Source organism: Amblyraja radiata, chromosome 37 (assembly GCF_010909765.2).
Source record: "Amblyraja radiata isolate CabotCenter1 chromosome 37, sAmbRad1.1.pri, whole genome shotgun sequence".
Lineage (NCBI taxonomy): Eukaryota > Metazoa > Chordata > Chondrichthyes > Rajiformes > Rajidae > Amblyraja > Amblyraja radiata.
Window position 1 is genome coordinate 8,511,145 of NC_045992.1, and position 27,973 is coordinate 8,539,117.

The window sequence follows — 27,973 nt, forward strand, 5'->3', positions numbered from 1 at the left end:
AAGACATTTCATGTGAAAGAAAGTTTAGAAAGGCATCAAGGTGAATTGCCACTTCCCTCCAAATCCTTGGCAAATCAGTTGACAATTGAAACCAGTGCTCTGACCATTTGAACATTCTCATCAAAAAAATCTGTGGATTCCCTTTTTTTCTTCTTTTTTTTTAACAAAAAATATTCAATTTTGCATTTGAATATTACACGGTTCACAGGCCAAAGAAATTATTTTCGATATAACATTAAAAAAAGTACAAAGTCAAGGCTTTTTGGGATTCAGAAGTGGCAAATGAAAAACAAATAAAAAAACAACAAAATTAACCCCACCTTATCCAATTATATATTCCCAGATTTTTAAATGCCTGCAAAAAGCAAGGAATAGAATTTGGTTCTGGACACCTCAGCTGTCCGCTAAAACTTTCTCTTGCTACGCAATCCATGATTTCCTTTCTCTTTTAAAAAGTTAATTTGTGCTCTTCAGTGTTTTGTCGAGTCTCCATTCATGTGGCTTTTCTTGTTATTGGGAAGTTCGGTGCTGTAGAGGCAGTCCAGGAATCCATGGGAGATTTCCGTCACCAGAGAGCGATCAGGAATCGACTGCGCCATCCCGTAGATCGCACCCTGCAGAGAAAGGCGAGGGAGTCACTTTAGGTCACAGTGGCGTCCTAAACCTATCTAACAATGTGAGATATAGACACAAGCCAGATGTTGGCTTCCAAAAAAACCCTCAAAGCGCTGGAGTAACTCAGTGGGCCAGACACCATCTCTGGAGAGCATGGATAGGCTCAAGCAACATCTCTGGAAAACATGTCTCCACAGGTGCTGCCTGACCCACTGAGTTACTCCAGCACTTTGTGTCCATTTTTTAAACAATCTACTGCAGCAAAAAACAAAATGACTAATTGACCGCATGCAAAATGAAAAGTATTTTTATTGCATTCAAACATCCTAAGATGCTTCCCAAAGAGCTGTCCAATAAAACAAAACATTGGGGACTAAGGGGAAAAGTTGGGAACAGATCTTCTGTTGCTCTGAGGGCATTGCTACCCATGTCCAGACACATAAACAAACATTCTGCCATAGCAACCCGAGCAGTCTCCCACTGCGTAGAACAATGTTCATGGTAAGAACACTTCCATATCCCGCAGTGTTCCCACATTGCATTAATTCTCATATAATCCACTTGGCAATTGTTCCCAGTTCTACAATCCAGACGAGGACAAATTTCCCAGCAGTTTAAAAGATGGCTCAACATCTTCATGTGTGAGATGACCCACAGGACTACATCTCCTCAAGTGTCCTCAATCTTTTGCAACTTAACACCAAACCTTGTAACCAAGTGAATTTCCGACCATTTTGTTAAAGGTGCGAGTCGAAGGCATTTCAGTGTTCTTATACACTGGGAGTATAAGAGGCCATCTTTGCCCACCCCATCATAACTCACCCGCCCAGTTGTCTTCTCCGCTGGGTTTTTCATTATTTCAGCCACGCTCTGACGAACATCCCCCACGAACCGGTCAGCCACACCGCTCCTGGTGTGCAGGAGCGTCACACATATGTGAATGCTGCAAAGGAACAGTAAAAGAGTGTTAGCACAACTGTGGTTGTTCAGTCAATGTTCTACTCAGGCTTCCAGACAAGCCCACTGCAAGTAAAAACTCTCCTCGTCTGGCGTGATATAACTGCAGGCTGCATTGTTGTAACTACAGATTTGGGGAAGACTTGCATCTCTGCTGCATCTGGCACAGTCAAGAGGTTTTATCACCAGCAAAGATTTTTTAAATGTCGTTATTGTTGGAATATGGTTAATTTCCAAATTGCAAAATTCCACAAACATCAGTATGATAATGACCAGATCATCCAGTTTTAGCAACAGTGATCAGGGATTAAATATTAGGAGGAAGCCAGGAAGAACTGTCCTCTTTTTCACAATTATGTCATGGGTATTTTTACATCCCAGAGAACACACAGTACTTTGTTTTATCAACTCAGACAAAAGATATTGGCTGACACAGAACAATATTCATTTCTGATCTGCATTGTTCGCTTAAGTGTCCTAAAAATCAGTTTGGCCAATTTATTTCCTTGAAAGATCCGAATTTTAAAAAAATTAACATTATTCAGTTTCGCAAGATTTAAAGGAGGGAAAGAATTATGTTCAGGTTTATTATTGTCACGTGCACCAACGTACAATGAAAAGCTTTGCTTTGCATGCAAATGGATCAGATATACCATATATAAAGACAAGGCAAACGTATTGTTTACCCACTCTGGGGCTTTCAGAGTTTTGAATACATTTGACCCACACAGCTCTGACCTTCATTCCCAATAATCATGGCAAGCACCAAGGGAGTCCTAGTGGTGCAGCTGGTAGAGCTGCTTCCTCACACTGCAAGAACCAGGTTCAACCTGACCTTGAGTGCTGTCTGTATGGAGTTTGCAAATTCTCCCTGTGAATGCGTGGGTTTCCTCCGGGTGCTCTGATTTCTTCCCACATCCCAAAGATGCGAGGGCTTGTAGGGTAATTGGCCTCTGTAAATTGTCCCTGTTGTGTGGGGAGTGGATATGAAAGCGGGATCACATTGACCGAGTGTGAATGAGATGATCGATGGTCGATGCGGACTCGGTGGACCGAAGGGCCCGTTTGCATGCTGTATCTTACAATTAATTAATTCAATGAGTGCACACGAGGCAGTCACATACCTGGAAGGGAACTGCAAGGTGTTGAGGTTCCACCCTTTGGATGTCATTGCATTTGATAATCGGAATATATCAAAAGTGTCCGAGCCAATGGCTACAACAGATACTTCAGGCTTTCCAAAGATGAAGATTTCCTTTATTTTCTTTAACCTAAAAAAAGAAAAATAATAATACAGGACAATGAGAGGGAGCAATGGGGGTGGAGAACTGATTATTGCTGAATGTTGCAGATTATTGCTGTATCCCTTGATATCCATTGAGCACCATATTAGAAGTCACAGAACCAAAGGAGATACAGACATTAAAATGAAGAGGGGAGAGGGTGGGGGGAGGTGTCCAAGAGATGGTGAGGTACAAGCACAGGAGATGATCTTCCATAACCTTGGGGACTAAAGATTTGTATTAAAAAGAGAGAACAAGGTGAAGAAATAAGGGAACTCAACATAGCAGAGGATGGGATTCAGCTGAAATGTATTAGTCACTGACAAATGCTTTTGAACTGGGAGAGGGGTCCACAGTGCAATAATGATCAGATAATCTGATCTTTCCATCGTGCTGATTGAGAAATCATTAGCCAGCAGACAAAAGGGTTATTTACTTTCATCTGCAATAGCAGACTAGGTCTCAGCATGAACCTCCACTTGACTCGCAGCTCCTGAATAAAGGCATCATTCCCCTGGGTTGTTATGGGATCAAATCTTTGAGGGGGTCTTGGACCCTCAACCTCCAAGTGAGAGCTGAGTGTACTGCTCACGAGTTACAACTGTTATATTAAAATTTTGGACCTAAAGCAAGACACCACCTTCAGGAGCATCGCAAACCAGAGACCCGGGTTCAATTCCAACTACAGGTGCCATGCATGTGGAATTTGTACTTTCTCCCTGTGTTGGTTTTCTTCAGGTGCTCTGGTTTCCTTGCACATGTCAAAGATGTGCAGCTTTATGGAGTTGTAGGTTAATTGACCTGCAAATTGCTCCTCGTGTGTAGGATGCAAAAGTGGGATAACATAGAACTAGTGTACGGGTGATCGATAGTTGGCGTGGACTCGACCGGCTGAAAGTCCTGTTTCCACACACTTTCTCTCCAAACAAACTTCAATGTAATAACAAGGAACTGCAGATGTTGGTGGGCAGATGCTGGTCAGTCTGAAGAAGGGTTCCAACCTGAAACATTGCCTATCCATGTTCTCTAAAGATGCTACCTAACCTGCTGAGTTAGCACAGCACTTATCGTGCCTGAGGAACCCGGTGATCAGCATCTGTGGGGGGGGAGGTGAGGTGGAAAAAAATAAAATAAAATTGGTGATGATTCGGGTTGAAACACGCATCCCATGTCTCGTATCTTCCCTTTCTCCTTGACACCCTCTTCAGGCCTTTTACCCCCACGATCTTTTAGGCTTTCACTCCGGATCCCAGACTTGAATCATATATTTTGTTTTTTTGCAATCTCATCCTTGTCCCGAAAAGGTTAAAAGATAACAAGCAGTTCCCTGCCCCCTTACATCACTCTTCAGGCTACTTGCATTTGAGGTTTTCCTTTAAGGCCAAATCTGTCGGTTTTGTAATACTTCTCATTTTGCTTCAAAGACAGAAACTAAGCACAAGATGGAGCCAGAGGACAGGCATTACTGCCACAAGCAAGTTAACAAATGCGAGTTTCAGAAAGGCCACAGGTTTTAAGTTCAAAGGAGTCCCGGGTTTTTGTTTTACACATAGAGCAGTAAGGTGCCTGGAATACGTTGCCACGATTGGAAGCAAATACGATACCGACATTAGAGTGTGGAAAGGGAATACACATGCTGGTTTATACCAATATGCAAACTCCACACAGACAGCACCCAAGGTCAGGATGGAACTCAGGACTCATGGTGCTGTGAGGCAGCAACTATGCCACTCTGCTGCCCTTTACTTGCAAATGCTATTTAAAAAAATTAATTACACCACTGATTCAATGGAATCATCGGCTTCATAATATAGTGCCAGATTTCAAGCTATGATCTCCTTTGTTAACATTCCCAAAGCCAGTGCACCGAGAGACCGTCTCAGAAAGAACAAATAATGCAGCACACCATTATATCCAATGGAACAAAAATCTAAGTATCTTGAAAGCATCCGGTTGAATTGGATGGCACAGAGTTTGCTGCTCAGAACTCGGAGTGAGACCACTGAAGTTTTAAAAGCACGTTACTTACAGCAAAAAGGAAAAACCTTTGTACATCATCACTGCCAGCTCCATGGATAAACAACATGTTTTACAGTCTGCTGCTCAGGCTGAGAATGAATCAGGCCTCCTTTCCTTTCTGCATTATGTCACAGAAAGTGTTTCTGAAGCTTAGTACACATGGTGCCACTGGATTTATTATCCTCTAGACAGTCGGCTGTTTCCATCCATCTCACTCGAGGACTATGATTAAACAAAATGCACTCTGTGCAGTTCCCTTCTCGCCACTGAGCTCAAAGATGTCTATTTAGAAGAAGTGCAGAACTTGTGCAGCAGAGAAACTTTGCAGGGTAATCATGTCGCAAGCTCAAGTGGGTGCTGGCTCCATTCCCAATGTCAGAAGTGATTGTGAGGATAGAATGGATTAACTCTGGTATTTATATTGAAGAAGGGTCTCGACCCGAAACATCGCCCATTTCTGTGTTGTACGGAGTACACACGTTCTCCCCGTGTCTGTGGGGATTTTCTCCGGGTGCTCCGGTTTCCTCCCACATTCAAAGACCTACAGGTTTGTAAGTTAATTGGGTTCAGTAAAAATTGTCCCTAGTATGTAAGATAGTGTTAGTGTATGGGGACCGCTGGTCAGCACAGACTTGGTGAGCTGAATGGCCTGTTTCTAAACTAAACTAAACAGTGCTGATTCATTGCAACACCCTCCTTGCTTCTCATCAACACCCTAAACCAATTGTGTTGACAAGCATAAGCACGTCAGGCATCACCTACTCAAACTAACCTGGGCTTGCTCACAGTAAGAGGCAGGGTGTATGATCAGATCACTACCAGACCTTTAGAAGTTAACACGCTCCACGAAAGAATTCTCTCCTCACTTTGACTGTCATAGAGGATGGAACATTTTCTCCCTTTAACACAAGTCCTTTATTCCATTTCCACACATTTGCCTAAATGCCTGTCAGCTGCCTTCCTTGTGCTGACAGGGCTTTTGGTTTCCCTTGCTCAGACACGAATCATACATCATTCTTCACTACTTCCTCAAAAGGCAGATGTAGGGAGAAGTAATACAGATTTAATAAACTCATGCAAAAATTCACAATCTCAGTTCTGGTAATCTCCAAAATTAAGTCATCCGGTCAATGTTGGGGGTTGCTCGGACAAGAAGTTAAAACAGTAGTTTACAAAATCAATTACTAAATGATAACGTCCCGTCTGATAAACTGGTCCAGATTAAAATGCATGCGATTATTAGTAATTTAGTTGCATGGATTAAGAACTGCCTTACTGATAGTGAACAGAGGGTTATGGTTGAAGGACAATATTCAGACTGGAGGTCTGTGACCAGTGGAGTTCCACAGGCATCTGTGCTGGGACTTACCAACCCGATTACATTTAGTTCCAAGTCATTTGCATGCATCACAAACAACAGTGGTGATGCATGCAAATGACTTGGAACTAAATGTAATCAGGTTGGTAAGTTTGCAGTTGACACCAAGATTGCTGGGGTTGTGAATAGTGAGTAAGGCTGTAAAAGTAACAGTAGGTATATTGCAAAACTTACCTTCAGCGGCGCTGCAGTTCTATCGCAGCCCATGTGCGTGACTTTGGCGCCTTTGAGAGGGGGACGGGTTTAAAACGCGATTTTCTCTAGGCTATTGAAATCGATGTTGTTCAGCCTGCTTAGTTGCTGACGAATAATCGCTGCGAAATTCGTTCGCTGCAGCTATTTTTAAACTAAATTGGGTTATTTAATTGTTATAGTAGATTAAAAATCATCCTCTAAAGCCGCGAACGCCGACAACGGGACGGATCTTATGTAGGGGACAAGGCATGGTAGGTTGTTTATTTTTACATTAAAAAGTGCTTCTTAAGATCCCTTTATTCAAAATTTTAAGTTGCGAGTACGTGACTTGGGGGCCCATTCACACCCGCAGTATCTTTCATGCCGCATATGGGCTTCAAATCCACCGCAATGGCAACGTTCCAAACCATCGCGTTCTAGAAAAACCCACTCGCAAGCTGATTTAAATGGCCATTAATTTACAGCAATTGAACACTAAATCCCTTCCATTTGGCCTATAAATTAATGTCAATGAGATTTTAAAATCATGTTTTATTGTGAATTCTTGTGTGAATGTTCTTTGGACACTTAGGCTATTTAATAATGTTAATCTTTTCTTAAGAAATGGATAGATGTTTAGATCTCGTAATTGAATTTTGGAATTAGCTACAATTGGGTAACTAACTAATTATATGCTTTAATTTCAGGTCATCCAAGTAAGATTGTTTAATATTTGTTTCAGAATGCTTCAATCTATAATAACTGAAAATGTCTTTCAGTTCTCTTAATATTTAATAAAGTTATGGCCATTTCACTGTCCTTGATCACAACTTTTGTGTTAAGTCAATGGAAAATCAATAGGGAACAAGATGCTAATTTCTGAATATGAAAATGACCATAACTTTTTTTAATACTGAAGATATGAACGTGAATTAGGTGTCAAATTAAACTTCTTTTTATGCTTTATCTGATGGGATAAATTACAGACTTGATTTTTAAAATCTCAAAATGTTGTAACATTGCTAGTAACAGCAGGATAGATCAGCAGTGAAATGGCAGATGAAGCTTAATCTGAGTGCAAGGTGTTCACTTTGGGAGGTAGAAAGTAATGGGTAAATATACAATTAATGGCATGACCCTTAACAGCATCTCCTGCTCCATCTGTATCTGAACTAGTGTCAGAGATACTGATATAATATATAATAAATAAGAGATAAAATACAGGGAAACAGGTCCTTCAACCCACCAAATGAGCTATCAATGAGAGGTCTGAGAAGGAAAGATTGATCAGCCATGATTGAATGGCAGAATAGACATGATGGGCTGAATGGCCTAATTTTGCTCCTGTAACTTGCGAACAATCATACATCAATTCCACTTTTTATTCTCCCTACATTCTCATCAACCCACCCCAGATTCTATCATTCACCTACACACTATTGGCAATTTACAGCAGCCAAATAACTTAGAAACCCACGCGTTTGGGGCCGTGGAAAATAACTGGAGCATTCAGAGGTGATTCATACAGTCACAGGAAAAACGTGCAAATTCCATAAAGATATTACCCAAGGTCGGAATTGAAGCCGGTCATCTCAAAGCCTGCAAAACTTGAATGATAACCCAAAAAAGATCAGATATTGAGTTCTACTTATCATTATTCAAACAGAGAGGAGATCTTCAGATATATACATACTGAGCTATGATGTGTCGTGCCGTATCAATTATCTTCTTTGTAGCCTTCACGTAACCATCTTCGCCCTTGTACATCATCGTTGCCCAGCAAGCAGCAATGATCCCACCTGGTCTCGACCCTGCGATCGTGGGTGATGCATAGATACCTCCCTGCCAGTCTGGGGCGACAAAGAATTGGTAGTGTCGATATTTCTTGTCGCTGTATAGTACAACTGATGAACCTTTGGGGGCATATCCGTACTGGGGAGGAGGAGGGGAAAGAAAACATGTGAGGAGGAGGGGAAAGAAAACATGTAAAAACTGAGAATGATGTAGAACACAGATATGGAACTTTCGTGCAAAACTGATCAATTAATAGGTTTGCGTAGGGCTAAAAGATTGAATTTATTCCTGCCGTATAGCTGATCTACCCATTCATACAACATTGTGGAACTGGCAAGGAAGGCTTTATTGCCCATTGCTATTTATCCTCAAACTGACCAGTTTGTTGAGTCATGTTAGAGGTCAGTCAGGGCTCAATGATGCCAATGTAGTTCTGGAGTCAGATGAGGAAAGATGGCAGAGTTCCTTGCCTGAAAGGATTCTAGTGAACGGGATGGATTTCAAAAACAATCCAGTGGTTTAATGCATACTGTTACTTATTCCTGGAAGGGTAATTATTTCGTTTTAGGAAGCCCTCTTATAATCCCAACACTTAGCCACCAATTCTGTTCAGATTTTTTCCATTTATCTAAAAAAAAAACAATTCCTTAGTTCACAAAAGCCTCCCCATCCTTCATCACAACCACACACTCTCTCCTTCCATTATGGGCAACTTCTACAAAATCTGATGTAGCAACACATCAAATCTTAATGGACAGCACCTCCAAACTCACACCTATCATCTAATGAGACATTGGGCCCTTGGAGCACCACTATCTGCAGGTTTCTCTCCAAGCCACACGTTGTCCAGCCTTGGGAGGAGATCCTGTTTCTTTGTGGGTCTAAAGTCTGTAACTGCCCAACAAACAATGGTGTGGAAGCATCTTCACAAGAAGGCCCACAGCCATTCCAAAAAGGGAGGCTACTGCCATCTTCTTGAGGACACTTATGGACATAGATTGTCCATACATTTTGGACGACTATATACATACACACTACAAAGGAATAAATTATCTGGCCCGTTCTTCTCCAGTCTATGCATAAATCACCATGTTCTCCATTCACCACCTCTCGCCTACCTTGTGTGTGTCAGCCGAGATGCTCGTCACTCCCTTAACACGGAAATCGAAGGGTGGTAGAGAATAACCAGCCTTCTCCATGAAGACTATAAGAAAGCCCCCCAGGCAGGCATCCACGTGCAGAGGGATCTCATAATCCAAGGCCAGCTGAGGATGCAAGAGAAATAATTAATTAACTGGAGGCATTTAGTGGAATCCCAAAACAGCATTTAAACAATGAATGCAGAGGCAGAAGCCACCAGCACACAATGGTTTCTCAGCCCTACATATCTGTTAGTTAGATGGAAGAGCTGGACAATTAATCCCCATTGCATTATACATTTTGTTTTTCAAAAGTATACGGAACATAGAATAGTAGAGCACACTGTGGCCCACAATGTCCTTGCCGGACATGATATCAAAACCAATTCTTCTCTGCCTTCATATAATCCATACCTCTCCATCCCCTACATACCCATGTGCTTATCTAAAAGTCACTTGAATGCCACTATCGTTTCTGCCTCCACCACCATCCCCAGCAGCACATTTCAGGAACCCACCACCCTGTTGTTAATATGGATATTGGGAAATCACCTTGCCAATCTTCTCGACTGGGTCCATGACTCCATGTGGAAACTGAGGCGCAGAGCAGACCAGCATGACGGTGTTCCGAGAAATGGCTCTTTTCATGGCCTGGGAGGAAAAGCAGATTCATGTCACATTGAAGTTGAAACCTCCCGACACTTCCAAAAACATATTCCATTTACCACCAGCCTCCTTTTTAGACTTTAGAGATACCCCGTGGACACAGGCCCTTCGGCCCACAGAGTCTGCGCAGACCGGCGATCTCTATCCTACACACTAGGGACAACTTACAATTTACAGAAGCCAATTAACCTACAAACCTGTCGTTCGTCTGTGAATTGTGGGTGGAAACCGGAGCACCCAGAGAAATCCACAGGGTCACAGGGAGAACATACAAAGTCAGTACGGACAATAGCCGCAGTCAGGATCGAACCCGAGACTCTGGCGCTGTGAGGTAGCAGTTCTACCGCTGTGGCGCTGTGCCGTTCTTTTACACAATAGATGAAAATAGGAGCCCGCTTAGTTGGCCCCCTTAGCCTGCCCTGCCATTCATATGATCATGGCTGCTCCACACCTGGCTTCAAATCTACTGCGCCAATACCACATAGCCATAAATTCCATGATCTTTCGCAAGTTTACCTACTTCCTCTTCAAATAACCGCAAGGATCTAGCCTTCACCACCCTCCAAGTGAGAGAAATACACAGATCCACTGCCCTCTGCAAATTGCTTGTCCTTAACAAACTGCTGGAGGAACTCAGTGGATCAGGCGGCACCCATGGACAGGGAAGTGGATGGTTGACATTTTAGGTTGTGACACTTAATCTGAAGTGGATTCCAGGTTGCAATCACCCTATGCGTGAAAACAAATCTTCCTGAAAACAACTCTCAACCTCAAGGGCGGGTATTTTATGAGTAGGTGGTTGCGTTTGATATTGATAGTTTTGTAATAGACTGAGCATTTTATGAAGTTAAGAATCCAAGAAAGACATCAGCATGAGGATCAGCATCGAATCAACAGGTTAGGGAAAATGAGAGCTAAGTGAATCAGGTCGTATGAACAACAGGAACTGAAGGAAAATGGCTTCAGAAGATAGGTGTGAAAAAAGGTGAAGGGGTGTTAGTGCATTTTCATGGCCATAAAATTGCATTTGTCGCCATAATTAGAAGGGGCGGGGGGCCTCTTGCAAGGAGTGCGGAAACAAGGGATATGGGGAGAGGGCAGGCACGGGTTCCTGATTGTGGATGATCAGCCATGATCCTAATGTATGGCGATGCAGACTCGAAGGGCCTATTGGCCTCCTCCTGCACCTATTTTCTATGAGTGTTCAATAAAGGGAATATTCGTTGTTCTCAGTTGAAGATGTGGGCAGTTTTATCAGAAAAGCCTTGAAGGTCAGAGCGATGTGGATAGGGCATCTGGATCTGCTGAGGCTGCATAGCACTAACAGCAAAGATCATAGACTTCACAGATCTCCTGGTATCTGTAGTCTCGCTTCGCTTCGTAAAGTTAAGCGTCATGCACAAGTAGAACACACAAGACAGGAAATTACAATTTAGAATGCAGGACACAATTTAGGAAAGTAATTAGAAAGGCAATTTAAACTTAAGTGGTGTTCTGAATTAGATAGGTTGCCCAACGGGGTGTGGTTTGTTTGTCCTTACTCTTATTCCGTGAGAGATTTATTTTTACTAACAATATTACTCCAACGGCTCCCTGGGACTGGTCAAGGCATTCTTTCACCACAATGGGTATTACATGGCACTGGATCTAAGGGGGATTTCCTGCATCAAACAATATAGATTAAATATATTGTTCAACTAACAATATGATTTTTTTCAATTTAAAAAGTCAAATGCTGTTAGTGCTGAACGTAAAGCTGCATGTTTGTCGATTAGATGCCTTTGGTCAAACAGCGTTTGAAAATCAGGGCATCAGAGCAGTGGTTGATTACAATCTAAAAGACACTGCCTGAGGGGCTGGTAGTCAGAGATTCTTGTTTCATTTAAGGAGCTTCTAGATGAGCATTTATATCATCAAGGTATGAACTAAGTACTGATAAATAGGTGGGCACTTGATGGTCTGCATTGATAAAGTATGTTAAAAGGCCTGTTTCTCTGCTGTCAGACTATGACTCCAAAACTCAAATGATTCAATTATGTTCTCAAGGGAAGGTACCTGCCACCTTTACTCAATCTGGCCCTTGTGACTCAAGACCAGCAGCAAAGTGTTTTATTCTCAGCTGTGTTGCAGCACGGTGGCGCGGCGGTGTAGTTGCTGCCTTACAGCGCAAGAGACCCGCGTTCAATCCTGACTACGAGTGCTGTCTGTACAGAATTTGTATGTTCTCCTCGTGACCTGCATGGGTTTTTTCCGGGATTTCCAGTTCAGTCATCCCATCCTTATACCAATTCAATATGTGCACATGTAAATATGTAGCAATGATTACCAGTGGTATAAATCGTATGTAATGTCTCAAAGCAGAAGCCCTGAACTCAGTTACCACAAGGATGCCTCACCATTTCCATCTGAGTTGCAACAAAGAAAGATTGGCTATCCTTGTGAAGTTCATACAGGCTTGAAATGCACAGTAAATAAATTTTTAATTAGCTAAAGAATCAAGAGTTATGGGGAAAGGGCAGAATCAAGGACTTGAGTAATGTCAGGTCAGTGGTGATCCCACGGAACAGTGAAGTGAACGGACTCGAGGGGCTGAATAGGATCCTTCTGTTCCTCCTTCTTATGTTCTTAAGAAACCACTGGAGCAGCATTTTACAACAAATTATTCAGGTGTTCTAAGTTGTAAAATCCCTTTCAGAGTACAATTTAGATTCATGTTGCTGCGTTGCATATGGACTGAACTGTTAAATAAAAGAGTAGTATAGCATATAAACAAAACAATAGGCAAAAAGCTGATTTGTTTATATGTACTTCATCATCGCCATTATTAAAATAAGTTCTTTGCTTATTTCAGATTTAATTAACTGAATTTAAATTCTATGGCTGTTGCAGGATTTAATCTGGATTAAAAATGATTTAAAAGGATTTAAAAATATGCTGTTGCATCATTAATCTATGCCACCATTTTAATGTCCAGGAACAGTTTATTGCAACACTCCAGCAGTACAGCAGCTGCACATTGCATTTGTACCACAGCCTAAGGCCAAGGCAGCCTCACTATTTTGCAGGAAGAAACTGCAGATGCTGGTTTGCACTGAAGATAGACACAAAATGCTGGAATAACTCAGCGAGTCAGGCAGAATCTGTGGTGACATATTAGGTTGATACCCTTCTTCAGACTGTTGACCAGCTTCATGATCAAACTAAATGTTTCTCCTCAGACTTTATACATATATGGGCAAGGATGGTGTGAGGGACAGGTCAGAAGGTGTAGATGTTTGCATAATCTATAGTGATTGTTGTGGGGCAGTTTAGATAACAAGAATCCAATACTTCTAAAAGCGAGGAAGCCATGAAAGTGCAATCACATGAATAAGTAAAGGCTCTGTCCCACTTTCCCGAGTTACTCACAAACTCTCCCGAGTTTTCCCCTTGATTCAAACTTGGCAAATGTCGGGTAATGTCGGTAGCGAGCCCATAGGAGGCCGTAGATGTATCGTAGCAGCTCGTAATGCCAGCCGTAGGAACTCGGGGCATCAGGTAAGTCGGGACGTTTTTTCAACATGTTGATAAATGTCCACGAGTTTAAAAAATAGTCCCTAGTACCTACGAACGGCTATTACTGTAATTCTCCGAGTTCGAATCAAGGGGAAAACTCGGGAGAATTCGTGAGTAGGACAGGGCCTTAACATTATCAGGCACTTACCTTCACATCCACCTGCATTGTCTCTTTATCCAAAGGAACATGGACTATATTCATGCCAAAGTAATGGGCAGCCTTGTCGAAAGCAGCATGGGCACTTATTGGAGCGAGGCTAGGTTTGAAAAAGAGAAGACATATTCAATGCTAGTCAAGGCCATTTTAAATTAATCTCAGGTCAGTTCATACAGAAGTAACTGGTACCTCGTGTTGTTGTTGCTGCTTCTTTAGTATATCCACGTGAAGGGTGGTGAAAAGTTTCAGCAAGTACACCCGTCAATTCACAATGCTGCCTCACTGCCAATGGTGCAAACAGCTGCACAATCCTCAACCTCAAGGAGCTGAAGCAACCAACACGTAGTGCCATACAGAGTGGAAACAGGCCCCTTTCAGCCAAACTTGCCCACACCAACCCACATGTCCCATCTACACTAGTCCCACCTACCTGCATTTGACCCATATCCCTCTACACCCGTCCTATCCATGTACCTGACATGTGGCATCAAAGTTCCACTGCTCACCAACTGGAGTGATGGCCAAATACCAAACATACAAGAGATGTTACCCAAAACCAAACACTCTTTTTGCTTCTTTCTAGCATGTGTTTTTCTCTGCTTCTTCTCAAAATGTATCCCTGGTATTCATCTGAACATTTTAACCAGTCTAGATAAAATAATATCTTTTGGAATCTGATTGATGATCTTGCATGATGGCTGTTCGACAGTGATCTACCCAAGCACTTAGTAAACCAATTAATCAATAGTGCAGGAAAAATCATAGATATAAGTATTTAATATTTATTTCACACATAAAAGTGTGTTTTGCAATAAATTGAAACCACAAATTAATACAAATGTTTTGAATGTTATGATTGTGTGAGATGAAGATTGCACAGAAGGAAGATGAGAGTTGGTAATTATTTTTCATGTTGTTTCAATTTTTATAAGAAATACAAGAAATAGAAGAATTTAGATTGGGAAAGGTGAAATGTTTTAGAGAGAGTGTAAGCAACCTTAACCAAGTTTAATTATAGAACCTCTATAAGGCCAATGCTTGCCGCTCACTGAATAGTGCTGTGAAGTCGTTTACACCATGAAAGGGCCTCAGTATAACATCTCATCTGATAGACTGCAGCACAGCCTGTCCTCAATGCTCCTTCACTTGCGTTCCATTCACTGGGGCAGGAGTTAAAGCAGAAACAAGAATTCCACCCAGTACACCAAATCAGTCTCGTCCTATTCCTTTTCTCCAGAGATGATATCTGACCCGTTGAGTTACTGCAGTTTTTTGTATCTATCTTGGGTTTAAACCAGCATCTGCAGTTCCTTCCTACACAAACCATGCTGACGTTATTTATTATCATGCCATCGGCAATTCATAAAGCACTTCAAAGGAGCAATATTAACTTTCTAAATACCCCCACTATTCTTACTTACACAACCCTTACAGCCAATTTGTGTACATCAAAATCCTACACAAACAGCATCTCTAGATATATGGAAAGAAAATATGCTGGAGTAACACAACGGGTCCGGCAGCATCACTGGAGAATGTGGATAGGTGATGTGTTGGGTCAAGACCCTTCTACAGGTTTTTCAGATATATGAAAGGCATGAAACACAGGCCAAGATTCAACTTTGATCATTGAAAGAAACAGCATGGAAACAGGCTCTTCTGTCCATGCCGACCATTGATCACACTAGTTCGCTGTTATCCTACTTTCTCATCTGCTCCTTACACATTAGGGGCAATTTACAGAGGCCAATTAGCCTACAAACCTGCAAGTCTTTGGGATGGGGGAGGAAACTGGAGCACCTGGAGGAAATCAATGCAGTCACAGGGAGAACGTGCCAACTCCACATAGTCAGCATCCGAGGTCAGGATTGAACCCAGATCCCTGGCAACGGCTCTACCAGTTGTGACCGTGCCGCAGCTACTCTCCGCCACTTTAACTCTCCGAATAAAAACAAATTCAACTCTTTGAATACAAATTTAACTCCAAAATTTCTGCCATGGATCTCATGCATCCAACAGTGTAGGGGAGAGGGAGGGGGGGGAACCCTCCCCCCTAAAACTACATGTTGCCCTGCTGAATGATGCACTGAGGGTTAGTTGAGTATCCACTTATTGCATCTGACCAGCAATACTCAACACAATATGCCTGCTTTGCTTCCTGAGCCTCACATTTGTCAATAATTCATTGTACCAGAAGCACTTTGACGCAATTCTGCAACGTGCTCAATGATCTGTATCAATGCAAGTTTTGTTTCAAATGCCTTTGAGACTGAGAGGCTCATAAAGTTGATGGGGGAAAAAAAAATCCTTTCACTCAAATTGTAATCTGGCACAAGCTTCAAAGTCGTAGGATGTGTTCTCAGCTGCTCTAATTGGTCCAAGCTATCTGGTGCAGTGCTGCAGGAAATCAGTACTGCAGACAAGCCCATAGAAACCCCACAAGAACAGTTAAATCTGAAAGCAAATCTTCATAAAAACACAAAGCAGCTGACTTTCACAAACATACTTCAAACATTCCCACCGATGTTAAACTCGGATAAGGTCAGTGAAAATGTGAAGCTGAATATACAGGTAGAGGTTTACTTTGGATTAAGTTGAAACAAGTCTTCGTTGGAGATGCTGGAGATTTGAAGTAAAAGCAAATGCTGGAGATACTCAGCAGTTCAAGTAGTAGCTCTTGACATGAAGTTTTAACTGCTTCTCTCTCCACTGACTAGACTTGATGGGCAGCTCCAGCACATATTTAGAACGTGGGAGGAAACAGATTTGGTTACAGTGTAAACAGACAAACTCCATACAGAAAATGCCATAAATCAGGATTGAACCCACAACATGTAGCTCCAATAGTTGTGCCATTATTCTCCATAGACCCAAGCTCACCCAAAATTCCACTACCAGGACCCCTAATCACAACAGTGGTGATTTACACTGCCCCCTGTTGGAATAATAACTCTGTTTTAACATTGTCACCTCTCTCCAGAACAAGGGGTCACAGTTTAAGGATAAGGGGGAAATCTTTTAGGACCGAGATGAGTAAAACATTTTTCACACAGAGAGTGGTGAATCTCTGGAATTCTCTGCCACAGAAGGTAGTTGAGGCCAGTTCATTGGCTATATTTAAGAGGGAGTTAGATGTGGCCCTTGTGGCTAAAGGGATCAGGGGGTATGGAGAGAAGGCAGGTACAGGATACCGAGTTGGATGATCAGCCATGATCATATTGAATGGCGGTGCAGGCTCGAAGGGCCGAATGGCCTACTCCTGCACCTATTTTCTATGTTTCTATGTTTCTCCAAACACCTCCATTCATACAATCCCCCAAGATCACACCATATCTCCAGATCCATCCCCTCGATCAGCTTGTGTCTTTAGTTGCTTCCATAAACCTCTCCCAGCTCTCAACCTCTTCTTATCTCAAGATCCTTGCAAACAAACTACAGATCACCTGCCCCCAAACTCTCTGTGAGGCATTTTGTCAAATTATATTGGACACCACTCCTCTGAACTACTCAGGAACACACGAGTTAAATTCAGTACAGAGATAAAATTTGTTAGTGTTAAGTGTGGTGTCAGTTGCAGCAATTCTGATATGTATGACATACAGAAACAAATGCAGATACTGGTTTATATTAAAGATAGACACAAAGTGCTGGAGTAACTCAGCATCTATGGAGAAAAAGGATGGGTGCCATTTTGAGGCAGGATGCTTCTTCAGACTGAATGTAAGGGGTGGGGTGAGGAGTTGGAGGTGAGAAAAGACCAAGTTTATTTTTGTACCTCAAAATTGAGTAGTCGTTACTCAAATAACAACACACGATAGGCCTGAGCATATTATATACACTTCCACAATGCATCATTCTCCACTACAAGTGTCCAACACATTGTGTAACAAGTAGAATGTGGCGTCAGGCAGCTGCTTTCAACGGTACATTATGTGCATCAGCAAGCAAATAGAAATACTCGTCCCTCAATCAATAAGCCATATGCTTGGCAAAGCTACTTCCTTCAGGACAGATAGATCATGTTATGTACCTTCACACACAAACCCTTTGTACCATCACTACAAGCACTAAAGTGATAATTTATTTAAAACCCACAGGCGCCAGCTGAATTTAGACCATCTCTTGTGGGACTCAAATAAACAATTGAAGCCGACTGAACAGATCTTTTCCAAAGATGGTTTTGCATTGGCAGTTATTTTTTGTTAAATATATGCAAATAATCTCCTCCACGGCATATAATACAATAACACTACAGGAGGCCACATAATCTATCATGTTTGTGTCACCTCGGGCTGCCCAATTAATCCCATTCTCCTGCCCTTTCCCCCCCAAAAGTTTGTTCTTTTCGTGGATTTGTCCGTGCTCCTTTTGAAGGGTTGTTACCAAAGCTGCTTGCACCAGCTCTCAGGCAGTGCATTCCAGACCTTGACCTCTTTGTTGATACAGCAAGTGAAGACTCTGTGCCTTATCACAGGGAAACATTGTAAAATGCCTTCACACACAGAGAGACCATGTACCACAAAAAGTGATAGCAAATGAGTGCAAACAGTAAACCTGACAGGTGAGAAGCTTATTCCTGTGAGCCTGCTCGGACAAATGCCGCCTTGCATGAGAGGCAATTCCTCCTTCACTACATTTGCCTGGATAGCACAGCTGTTTGAAGAGCACTGTAATATAATATTCTCACACAATAACAAGCCTGTTTGATCCTTTATCCCAAACTTGTGGTCGGCAGGAAAATCAGGAGGGAGTTAATATTTCACTGTTCTATCTGGGAGAGATAATAAAACACTCTTGATAATAGGGGGTACACAAAAATGCTGGAGAAAATCAGCAGGTGCAGCAACATCTATGGAGCGAAGGAAATAGGCAACATTTCGGGGTTGGGAAATAAATGGGGGAATGGGATCCCCATATCTCACTGACCTCCTCTCCCCCTACCAACCCTCACGGTCCTTCAGATCCACATCAGCCGGTCTCCTCTCCATCCACAAGTCCAACCTCCGCAGTTTTGGGGACAGAGCCTTCTCCAGGGCAGCTCCCAGGCTCTGGAACTCCCTCCCCCAACTGATCCGCAATTCCGTGTCCCTCACCATCTTCCAGTCCCGCCTCAAGACCCATCTCTGCACCTCTGCCTATCCTTAGCCCCACGACCCCCTCCCTTTTCATCTGTGCATTAATTGCCTCATATTGTGTTTTGAATTGAATTCTGTCTTTACTTTGTGTACTAGTCATGTCTCTACTATTTATTTCATTCCCCTTACATGTTTTTCCTCTACCTGCTAAATTTTTGTAAGGTGTCCTTGAGACTCTTGAAAGGCGCCCATAAATAAAATTTATTATTATTATTAATGTGACGGAATAGATATTATTGGATTGAGAACACAGCTCGGCAATGGGGGAAAGGGGGAGAGAGGCAAGTAATGATTTAAAACACAAAATACTGTGTGCTCAATCAAATACTAATACGTCCATATTATCAAAAGTAAAATAACCATTCATTTGCAAGGAACGAAGGACCACCCTGCCTTTTTCTTGTTTTTGTACAAATGAATAGCACTTACATTTCCGGATACTTCACTCCCCTTTCGAGCCCAAGGTCCCTGTAGGCTTTGCAAGCCATGAGGATGCTTTCGGTTCCACCAGACGTTACCTAAACAAGCAAAGGCAGATCAGAGTAATTGCATGTTCTCATATTCCATGGAAATTGTGCAGTAAATTCCAGGCATATGCATCCCTGAGAGAGGCTAACAGAATCTCTTTGGGAAACCCGGCTACATTAAATCGGAGAGTAACTAGAATCTGGAGACATAGAATTGCTCAACCAAGGCCAGTAATCCAAAGTGGCTTTTTGAAAAAAACAAACTATTAATCGATACTAAACTAATTTGTAGTGAATGGTAATAAAATTGGTCTAGAAATTCATCGACATATATAAATAAGTATTCAAGCAACCTAATGTTGGCTGGACAACATAATTAAACAACATTCGCAAGGTCATCATGAATACACCACTATATTAGTAAATCACATTACCAGATGATTTATACAACAATGTTTGATTGCGGGTTAATTTTTTTTCCAGGATAATTCTACTCGATGTCACACACATCCTTTAATGCTGCTGCTGGAACTCTTTTATCTTTAGCTGTGTGTCAATAAGTTGCAAAGTCCCCAAGTGTTTTGACTCTTACCTTGCCCTTAAAGGAGCAAGCTGCATCGCCGTATCAAACCACTGTAGGCGGTTTCAAACATCCACACTTCATCTGACCAGTCGTGGATGGAGAATAATTGCGGGTCTTGCCAACAAATGGATGAATAAATGAAAATTCTCATACAAGTGATGGTAAGGTATTGCTTTCATTTAGTGCATCTCACGTGCAACGAGTGGGGTGTGCCAGCATTCACCTTAAAGTCAGAGTTTTGGTAAAGGCACTTCAGCACAAGAAATTAAAAAGGCCAGTACTGTGTGCACTCGAGTCATTATTTTGATAAGTTAAGGTGAAGTTCCAGCCACTCTCTGTATAGCTCCAGTGGCTATATCTTGAAGCAGAGTAGAATTATCCCTAATATTCTGGACAAAAACTGCCCATCGGCCAAACACTTACATGCACAGACTGTAATTCAGTCTCTGGATTTTAACAACATGATGCAGATGAAATGTTTGCTCCCCAAATATTCTGACGGAGCTCTATATTCATCACAAGAATGTAACGTTGTGCTGGCAATGACTTAGTTAAATGGGTGCTTCTCTGTAAATGCTCTGTTGATAGCCCATGGTACACATGCCACCCACATTTATGATTTGAAGACACACACTGCTAGAAAATACTAGTCAATGCGTACAAGTCAATTCCAAAGTCATCACCTGGAACAGATAAAGTATGGCAGCTATTCCTGGCAGATTAGTAATTACAAACAATAAGGCCTTGTTATTGTAATTATTGAGAACCAGCATATAAATACAGCTTGGTTTCTTATGTCTTATCAGTCTATCGAATAGGATGTTAAACCGAGGCACTGTCTTCCCCCCAGCCCCCATCAGCTAAATGTAAAAAATGTTGCAGCACTATTTCAACGAAGAATATGGAATTCTTCCAAGTGTACAGGAGCCAATATTTATCCTTGAGCCAAGATTAAAAACATAACACCTGGTTATCACCCATCACTGATAACCATATTCAATGGTTCTGTAGTAGATGCACTTGGCCACCAATGCATCCAACTTGACCAACTGGAGTCTATCAAAAACTGCCACAATGAATGAAACTGGCTCAAAATCCTGTTCATCCTCCACCCACATGCTTGACCTACACTGGTTCCCAATTGAGCAATTCCTTAAAATTTCAATTCTAACAATTGCTTTACATGCTCTATACAGAGTCTAATAAACTCCAAGATCGTTGCACTCCCTTGCTGTTCCCCAAATGTAATCACTCCAGCTCCGCCAGCTGTCGGCACCCTAAGCTCTGGAATTCCTTCTGTGAACTTCACTTTGAAAGCTACTTCCCCAGCCAGCCCTTGGTCAGTAATCCCAGTGTCACATGCTGCAAGTTTTAGCTGCTTCAGCTGCTGATGCACCTTGGAATGTCATTGAAAGGGCAGTGACAACGTTAGCTACTCCTGTTGTAAATAGGCCCTCACTACAGAATACAAGGAGGATGTGCTTATACAAGCAGAATATGCAGTGAGTAACAACCTTTGGACTTCTGCATCATATCAACACATCTGGTTCCTAAAAGATAAAACTATCAGCCAAAGCGAATTTGATAAAATGTAAACATATCTGTATAACATCACCTTTGAGCAGTGATCTATACCGTAATTAGAGATCATAGAGCATTCCTATCGCTGCTATCTAAATGTTGCCATAATTGATGAACTTGTTTGTCTGTTCACAGACTCAACTCTCATAACTTGAGTGCAATACCAGAGTGAATATTACCTGCCAGAACTCTTGGCTGAAATTCAACATCATCCTAGATTAATATTTCAATCCACTTAAAAAACTTCGTTCATTTTTGGTTTCTTGCAGAACTTAAATCTGATTTTGTTGTTCCACATCTGTATCTTAAGCAAGACACATGTTCATAGCCCATCATAAACCACTCCTGAACCCCTACAACTGACCATAACAAGGGGCAGTTTAGAGTCAAACAGCATAGCTCTGTTCTGGAGTTAGACGTACTCCAGATTAAAGATTTCCTTTGACTAAATTGCAATCCAGAAGTTTTATGGTTATTATATGCTGAGGCAACAACAGAAATTTCTGTTTATAGACCAAACACTGAAGCAAATATCCTCGTGACCTTCACAGGAATGCTAACAAGATGAAAACCACAAGTGATCCAAAAAAGGGAAGCATATGGTGAATGACGGAAAGCAGTCAAAAAAGTATGTAAGACGGATGTTTGTGTAAACTGTGTTGTGTCTCGGGTCTTTTTGTTTTGTAATGTATGGCTGCAGAAACGACATTTCGTTTGGACCTCAAGGGGTCCAAATGACAATAAATTGAATTGTATTGTATTGTATTGTATTGTATCTTATAAAGTGAGAACGAGGGGTTTGAGGACCAAACCACAAAAGGTTGATGCCTTCACAGTGAAAGACATCACTACCATTAAGGAAGTAAATTCAGACATGGAGGATGTGAATGCAGAGACTGTAAATATTTGCCAAGCCATTCAGAAGTGAGATGATCAATTTTTCCATTCAAAGTGCAGTGGAATAATTCAACTCATTCTCTGCAAAGGCTGCTGAGGCTGGGGGGAGGTGGATGAGCAGAGCATCTGGTACTCCAAGTCTGTGCAAAGGTTTCCACTGGATGAGGTTATCAAGCGGCATGAAGAAATCGTTAGTAAGTGGCACTAGGGACTAAATTAACCATAATGTCACTGAATGGCAGACAGACCAAACAAGCCATCCCTATTCTTCAAGCCCAAAACATGTCATTGCTAAGGATTTAGGTTTTAGCAACATAACTACTTTTAATCCGGGAATCAGTTATGATTTTATTTTTAAACATACTGTTTCAATATATACTTCTATAAGATCATCCCACAGTAGCCTGTACTTCAACCAATAAAGTCCTAGCCTGTCCAACCTCTCCCTAGAACTCACTCGAGTCCTGATAACACATTTGTAAATCTTCTCTGCACTCTTTCCAGTTTGATGGCATCTTTCCTATGGGAGGATGACCAAAACTGAACACTGTATTCCAATTGTAGAGACAAAGAACTGCAGATGCTGATTTATTCAAAAGGACACAAAGTGCTAAAGTAACTCTGCAGGTCAGGCAGCATTTCTGGAGAACATGAATCAGTGACGTTTCAGGTTTTGGACCAGGATCCTTCTTTAGGTTCCAAGTGCGGCCTCACCAACGTCTTGTACAACTCTCACACACGCCCCAATTTCTATACTCAATGCACTGACTGAAAGCCTTCTTCAACATCCAATGCTCTTAGGCACACTTTGGTTACACCTACCGTTCCGCAGGAGTCAGGTCCTCCTTGGAAGAGTGTGCAAGACATCCGAACAACCTCCGCCTCCATCTTTCGCACTCCAGGGAAGATATCCGGGTGGAGGGGATTGCTCCAAGCAAAGTCCCCATAGACCTAGGAACAGAGAGAGGAGTGGGGTTGAAATGCAATGGAATAAGATGAGCTTTTCACTGCACCTTGATAAATTAAACAGAACTAAAAACTAGATTCAGAAATCCAAAAAAAATAAATTAGGGAAACACTCAGCAGGTCAGGCGGCATCTGTGAAAAGAGAAACAATCTTCTTTACAGAACTGAGATCCACTATCGTAGCTTTCCCAATCTGAAACATTAGCACTGTTTCAGATTCCATTAGTGCTGCCAGACCTGTCGAGTGTCCTCATCATTTTCTTTTTTTATTGAAATGCCACTTTGCAGCTAAAGTATTCAATGCGGGGATGATTCAAAGCCAGAGAAGGCACTAAGGTCCAACAGATCTAAACTGTAGTCCAAGGCCCCAACACCTAATCACCGCTGTACTGAGAGATTTTACCACATACAGGTCAGCAGTCAGAGACAGAAGACATGCTCTTCAGCCCACCAGACTGTGCTGACCAGCAACCATCCACTCACACATGATGAGTGTTTGACGGCACTGGGCCTGCACTCGCTGGAGTTTAGAAGAATGCGGGGGGACCTCACTTAAAACGTTCAGAATAGTGAAAGGCCTGGATAGAGTGGATGTGAAGATGTTTCCACTAGTGGGAGAGTCCAGGACTAGAGGTCATAGCCTCCAAATTTTAAGGAGTTGAGAAGGTATTTCTTTAGTCAGAGGGTGGTGAATCTGTGAAATTCTTTGCCACAGAAGGCTGTGGAGGCCAAGTCAGTGGATATATTTAATGCAGAGATAGTTTCTTGATTAGTATGGGTGTCGGGGGTAATGGGGAGAAGTAAGGCGAATGGGGTTAGGAGGGAGAGATAGATCAGCCATGATTGAATGGCAGAGTAGACTTGATGGGTCAAATGGCCTAATTCTTCTCCTATCTCTTATGATCTTGTGAACCATCCATTCACACAAATGATAAATAATTCACTTTATAATTTCCTCACATTTTCCTCAACTGCCCCTAGATTCCACAACTTATCTAGATACTGGGAACAAGTTAAGATTAACGTACAGTCACGCACGTTTTTGGGAAGCGGAAAGAAACCCGAGTAAGCAGCTAAAACAAAAAAATGCAGTAATGTGATTACGGTGAATTTAAGTTCCTCTTTACCAGTGAACAATCAGGTAAAAGTGCTTGCTTATGGTCTGAAACTTTAACCAGGAACCGTGCCCTCACCAGGATCATTAAGGTTGTTTAGAACTTTTCTTCAGGACACGGCAGCTTTCAAAGGCTTAACCTCCTACTTGTCTTCATTATAAAGACTACTACCTTTAAATAAAGAAATCGTAATGCATTTTATGATTTTGGTGATAACACACCTGAACTATCAAATGGTTGGCAAGCAGGACGTCAAACACATTTTCCACCTTCTACGTGGATATCTATTAAGTTGATACCTGCGACTTGGAAGGTTTTTTATGTATAGAAGGGATGAATAGAAACACTGTCAGAGGGTAAGGGACTGTGACACCAATTTTCTCCAGTGAAGTCTGAGAGGATATCACTGATGCAAAATTCTGAATCGAGAGTTTGTTTCACTCGGGTGGAATCTATAACTATGTGAAGTTGCCTCTGATCACAGATCAAGCTTGTAGATCAATATCAGGAGAGATTTCTTCACAAACTGTTGTTAATGCCTGGTCACTGTGTGTATTCAAGAGGATGGTGCCTTAGTTTCTGATCTGACAAAGCCTCAACTCTCAGATAAGATAAGCAAGGTGCAGCAAGTGATTACAGAGGCAAGTAGCACACTGGCCTTTATTACAAGAGGAATGGAGATTAGAAATACAGATGAAGTGCAACAATTGTACTGGTGGTACGAGTGAAGCCACACTCAAGAGTGCTGTGTTAAGTTTCAGTCCTCTAGTACAGAAAGAATGCACTGACATTGGAGGCAGCTCCCAAAATATTAATTCAGCTGATTTCTGGGGTGAGAAGATTGTCCAGTCACGAGTACAAAATAAATTAGATCTATATTCATTTAGGACGGATAGACACAAAATGCTGGAGCAACTCAGCGGGACAGGCAGCATCTCTGGAGAGAAGGAATGGGTGGCGTTTTGGGTCGAGACCTTTCTTCAGACTGCGAGTCAGGGGAGAGGGAAACAGGAGATATGGAAGGGTACAATTAGAACGTAAGGTGTGAAAAAGACAGATCAAAGCATATGTTGATCAAGGAAATGTAGAATGCTTCATTACTGGCTGGGGGGGGGGGTAACGATGAGGCATACAAGCAGTAAAATTCATTGGTTTAAAAGAATGATGGGTATTTATATTGAAGTACACAATTCTGAGCAGTCATGACAGGGTAGATGTTAAGATGTGGAGAGTGAGCGGATGTGTTTTTAAAAGATTGGGGTAATTGAGGTCTGTGGGGGAGAGGAGGCCTGGGGCAGATCAGCTGTGAACATATTCAACTGAGGAGCAGATCCAAGGGGGTGAATGGCCTGTTCCTGGTCTTATATTGTTCTTTGTGCATTCGTGAGGGATATAATGATTGAGTTGAAAAATGGACTTGAAGCAAAAGATTACTGTTCACCGCAGGGTATTGAACAGCCTCCTGCTGTTCCCATTTATTGCACTCAAAAGCGTAGTGCATGGTCATGCCCAAGTCTTGCTGCCAACCTTAAGTTATAGGATCTGCTGCAAGGCAGCAGGTTTCCACACAGCGCTGGGGCCAGGGATGGGATTCTCACCTATCTCACATGGCTGGTGTCATACCAGCATTGAACAGAAACAGAGGGAAGGGATTAGTGTTACCGGAGGCAGGAGGATCAGTACTGACGATTTGTTATGATACAGCGAGCCATTTCCTACCTTCACCATCAGTTTTGTGAGTTGTTCATCGCCACTATACACGGTGCCAGAGACTTGGCCCCTTTCCCAACATACTTCCCCTGCAAGAGCCAAAGCATGGAGAAAGTGGATCAGGCAAACGTCTCTCAACATTAATGTACTGTTGCTCGTGACAGGATTTTAACCCTGATCAATTAACTCTGCATGCTACAAAGCTGAGATGTCAATGCAGGCAAAGCAACACATTGCATGAATCAGCTAAACTGATAGAAGTGTGGGGAAATGTGAGGTTACACAGTGGCATGAAGAACACAATAGAGTTGTTAAAAAAAAAAAAAGCATTGTTGTTAAAAAGAAGAGACATAGAACACTGCCACATGGAAGGACCTGGGTGTCCTTATACAAGAAGCTAATATGGAATAACCGCAGGGAATTACTGAGACGTTGAACTAAAACCTCAATGGGCCCTCAGTGGGGGGGGGGGGGGGGTCCTGCTCCCATTTATCCCCAAGAAACAGATTCTGGATCTTAGCATTTTGTGCACAGCAAGCTCCCATAAGCAGCTGCCATGCTTCCATTATTACATTTATGAATACAAAAATACTTCACTGGCTGGTGTGCTCCCAGCACATCTGAATGTTGAAAGGTGTTATACAAATAAACATTTTTTTTCCTCTGGATACATGATGGAGTGAAATAAAATGGGTTCATAGCCGCATGCACTAAAAATATGCACATGGAACGCTAGTGCCACCAAATTTCAGAAGCAGAATACAAGGAACAGCTGTGATTATATAGTGCATGAGAAACAGAATGGATTTCTCTCGGCATGGTGATGCAGCAGTAGAGTTGTTCCCCAACAGCGCCAGAGACCCGGGTTTGATCCTGACTATGGGTGCTGTCTGTACAGAGTTTGTACGTTTTCCCCGTGACCTGCGTGGGTTTTCCCCGGGTGCTCCGGTTTCCTCCCACACTAAAGACATACAGGTTTGTAGGTTAATTTGCCTTCAGTAAAAATTGTAAATTGTCCCTAATGTACAAGATAGTGTTAGTGTGCAGGGTTCGCTGGTCAGCGCAGACTAGGTGGGCCAAAGGGTCTGTTTCCTTGCTGTATCTCTAAAACTAAAACTATCCCGAGGAATAAAACTTATCTTATTTCATTCAGGTGGGAGAGTGAAAATTATTATTTTTTTAATCCTTTCAAGTAACAATCACATTAACTTACCCATTGTGCTGTATTCTTTAATCTTGGTGAGGAGATCAGACTCCGTTAGCCCATGTGCCGGTAAAGACGTGACATATGTAATTCCATCTTCTAGGGTTAGGACACTTGAAGCCAGGTCGTTGAGTGCTTTGTCAAGTTTCTTCTGTATCTGTTGGTGGAGGGCAACAAGGGTGTTTAATGTGCCGATTCATTCAGGTGTTCGCTTTTCCCTGCATCTCAGTGAATGAAGGGTGAAGGGCCACGCAGGTGGGCAAAAGAAAGCCTTGGATGACGGGAGAAACTGAGGCTCTGGTCAAGAAAAAGGTTTGGGACAGGGGTGGGCAGCTAGAATCAAGTGTATCCCCGGAGGAATTAAGGGAACTGAGGAGCACGCTAACGAAGTTAATCAGGAGAGCAAAACGTGGAACAGGAGGTCGCTCCGGCAGATATTAAGGATAATCCAAAGAGTTTTTTTATAAGTACATAAAGGGGAAGAAGAGTAACCAGAGAGAGAATAGCTCAATCTACTGTATCTTAGGGGGGGAGAAAAGGGGGGTGAGGTCGCACCCAACACACCCCCCCTTCTGACG

General features: G+C 42.2%; 1 protein-coding gene across 1 annotated transcript in view; it reads right to left on the reverse strand.

The window, feature by feature from the left end:
* Positions 1-241: 241 nt before the first annotated feature.
* Positions 242-27,973, reverse strand: part of sgpl1 (sphingosine-1-phosphate lyase 1) — a 47,856-nt gene continuing 20,124 nt past the window's right edge. The window contains exons 4-14 of the mRNA XM_033012800.1: positions 27,405-27,552; positions 26,201-26,280; positions 23,223-23,351; positions 19,302-19,390; positions 13,729-13,837; positions 9,912-10,010; positions 9,339-9,485; positions 8,120-8,358; positions 2,697-2,843; positions 1,438-1,558; positions 242-614 (exon numbers count right to left, since the gene is read on the reverse strand). Coding sequence (XP_032868691.1) covers positions 471-614; positions 1,438-1,558; positions 2,697-2,843; positions 8,120-8,358; positions 9,339-9,485; positions 9,912-10,010; positions 13,729-13,837; positions 19,302-19,390; positions 23,223-23,351; positions 26,201-26,280; positions 27,405-27,552 — 1,452 coding nt within the window. The 3' untranslated portion in view covers positions 242-470. The remainder of the gene's footprint in view (positions 615-1,437; positions 1,559-2,696; positions 2,844-8,119; positions 8,359-9,338; positions 9,486-9,911; positions 10,011-13,728; positions 13,838-19,301; positions 19,391-23,222; positions 23,352-26,200; positions 26,281-27,404; positions 27,553-27,973) is intronic.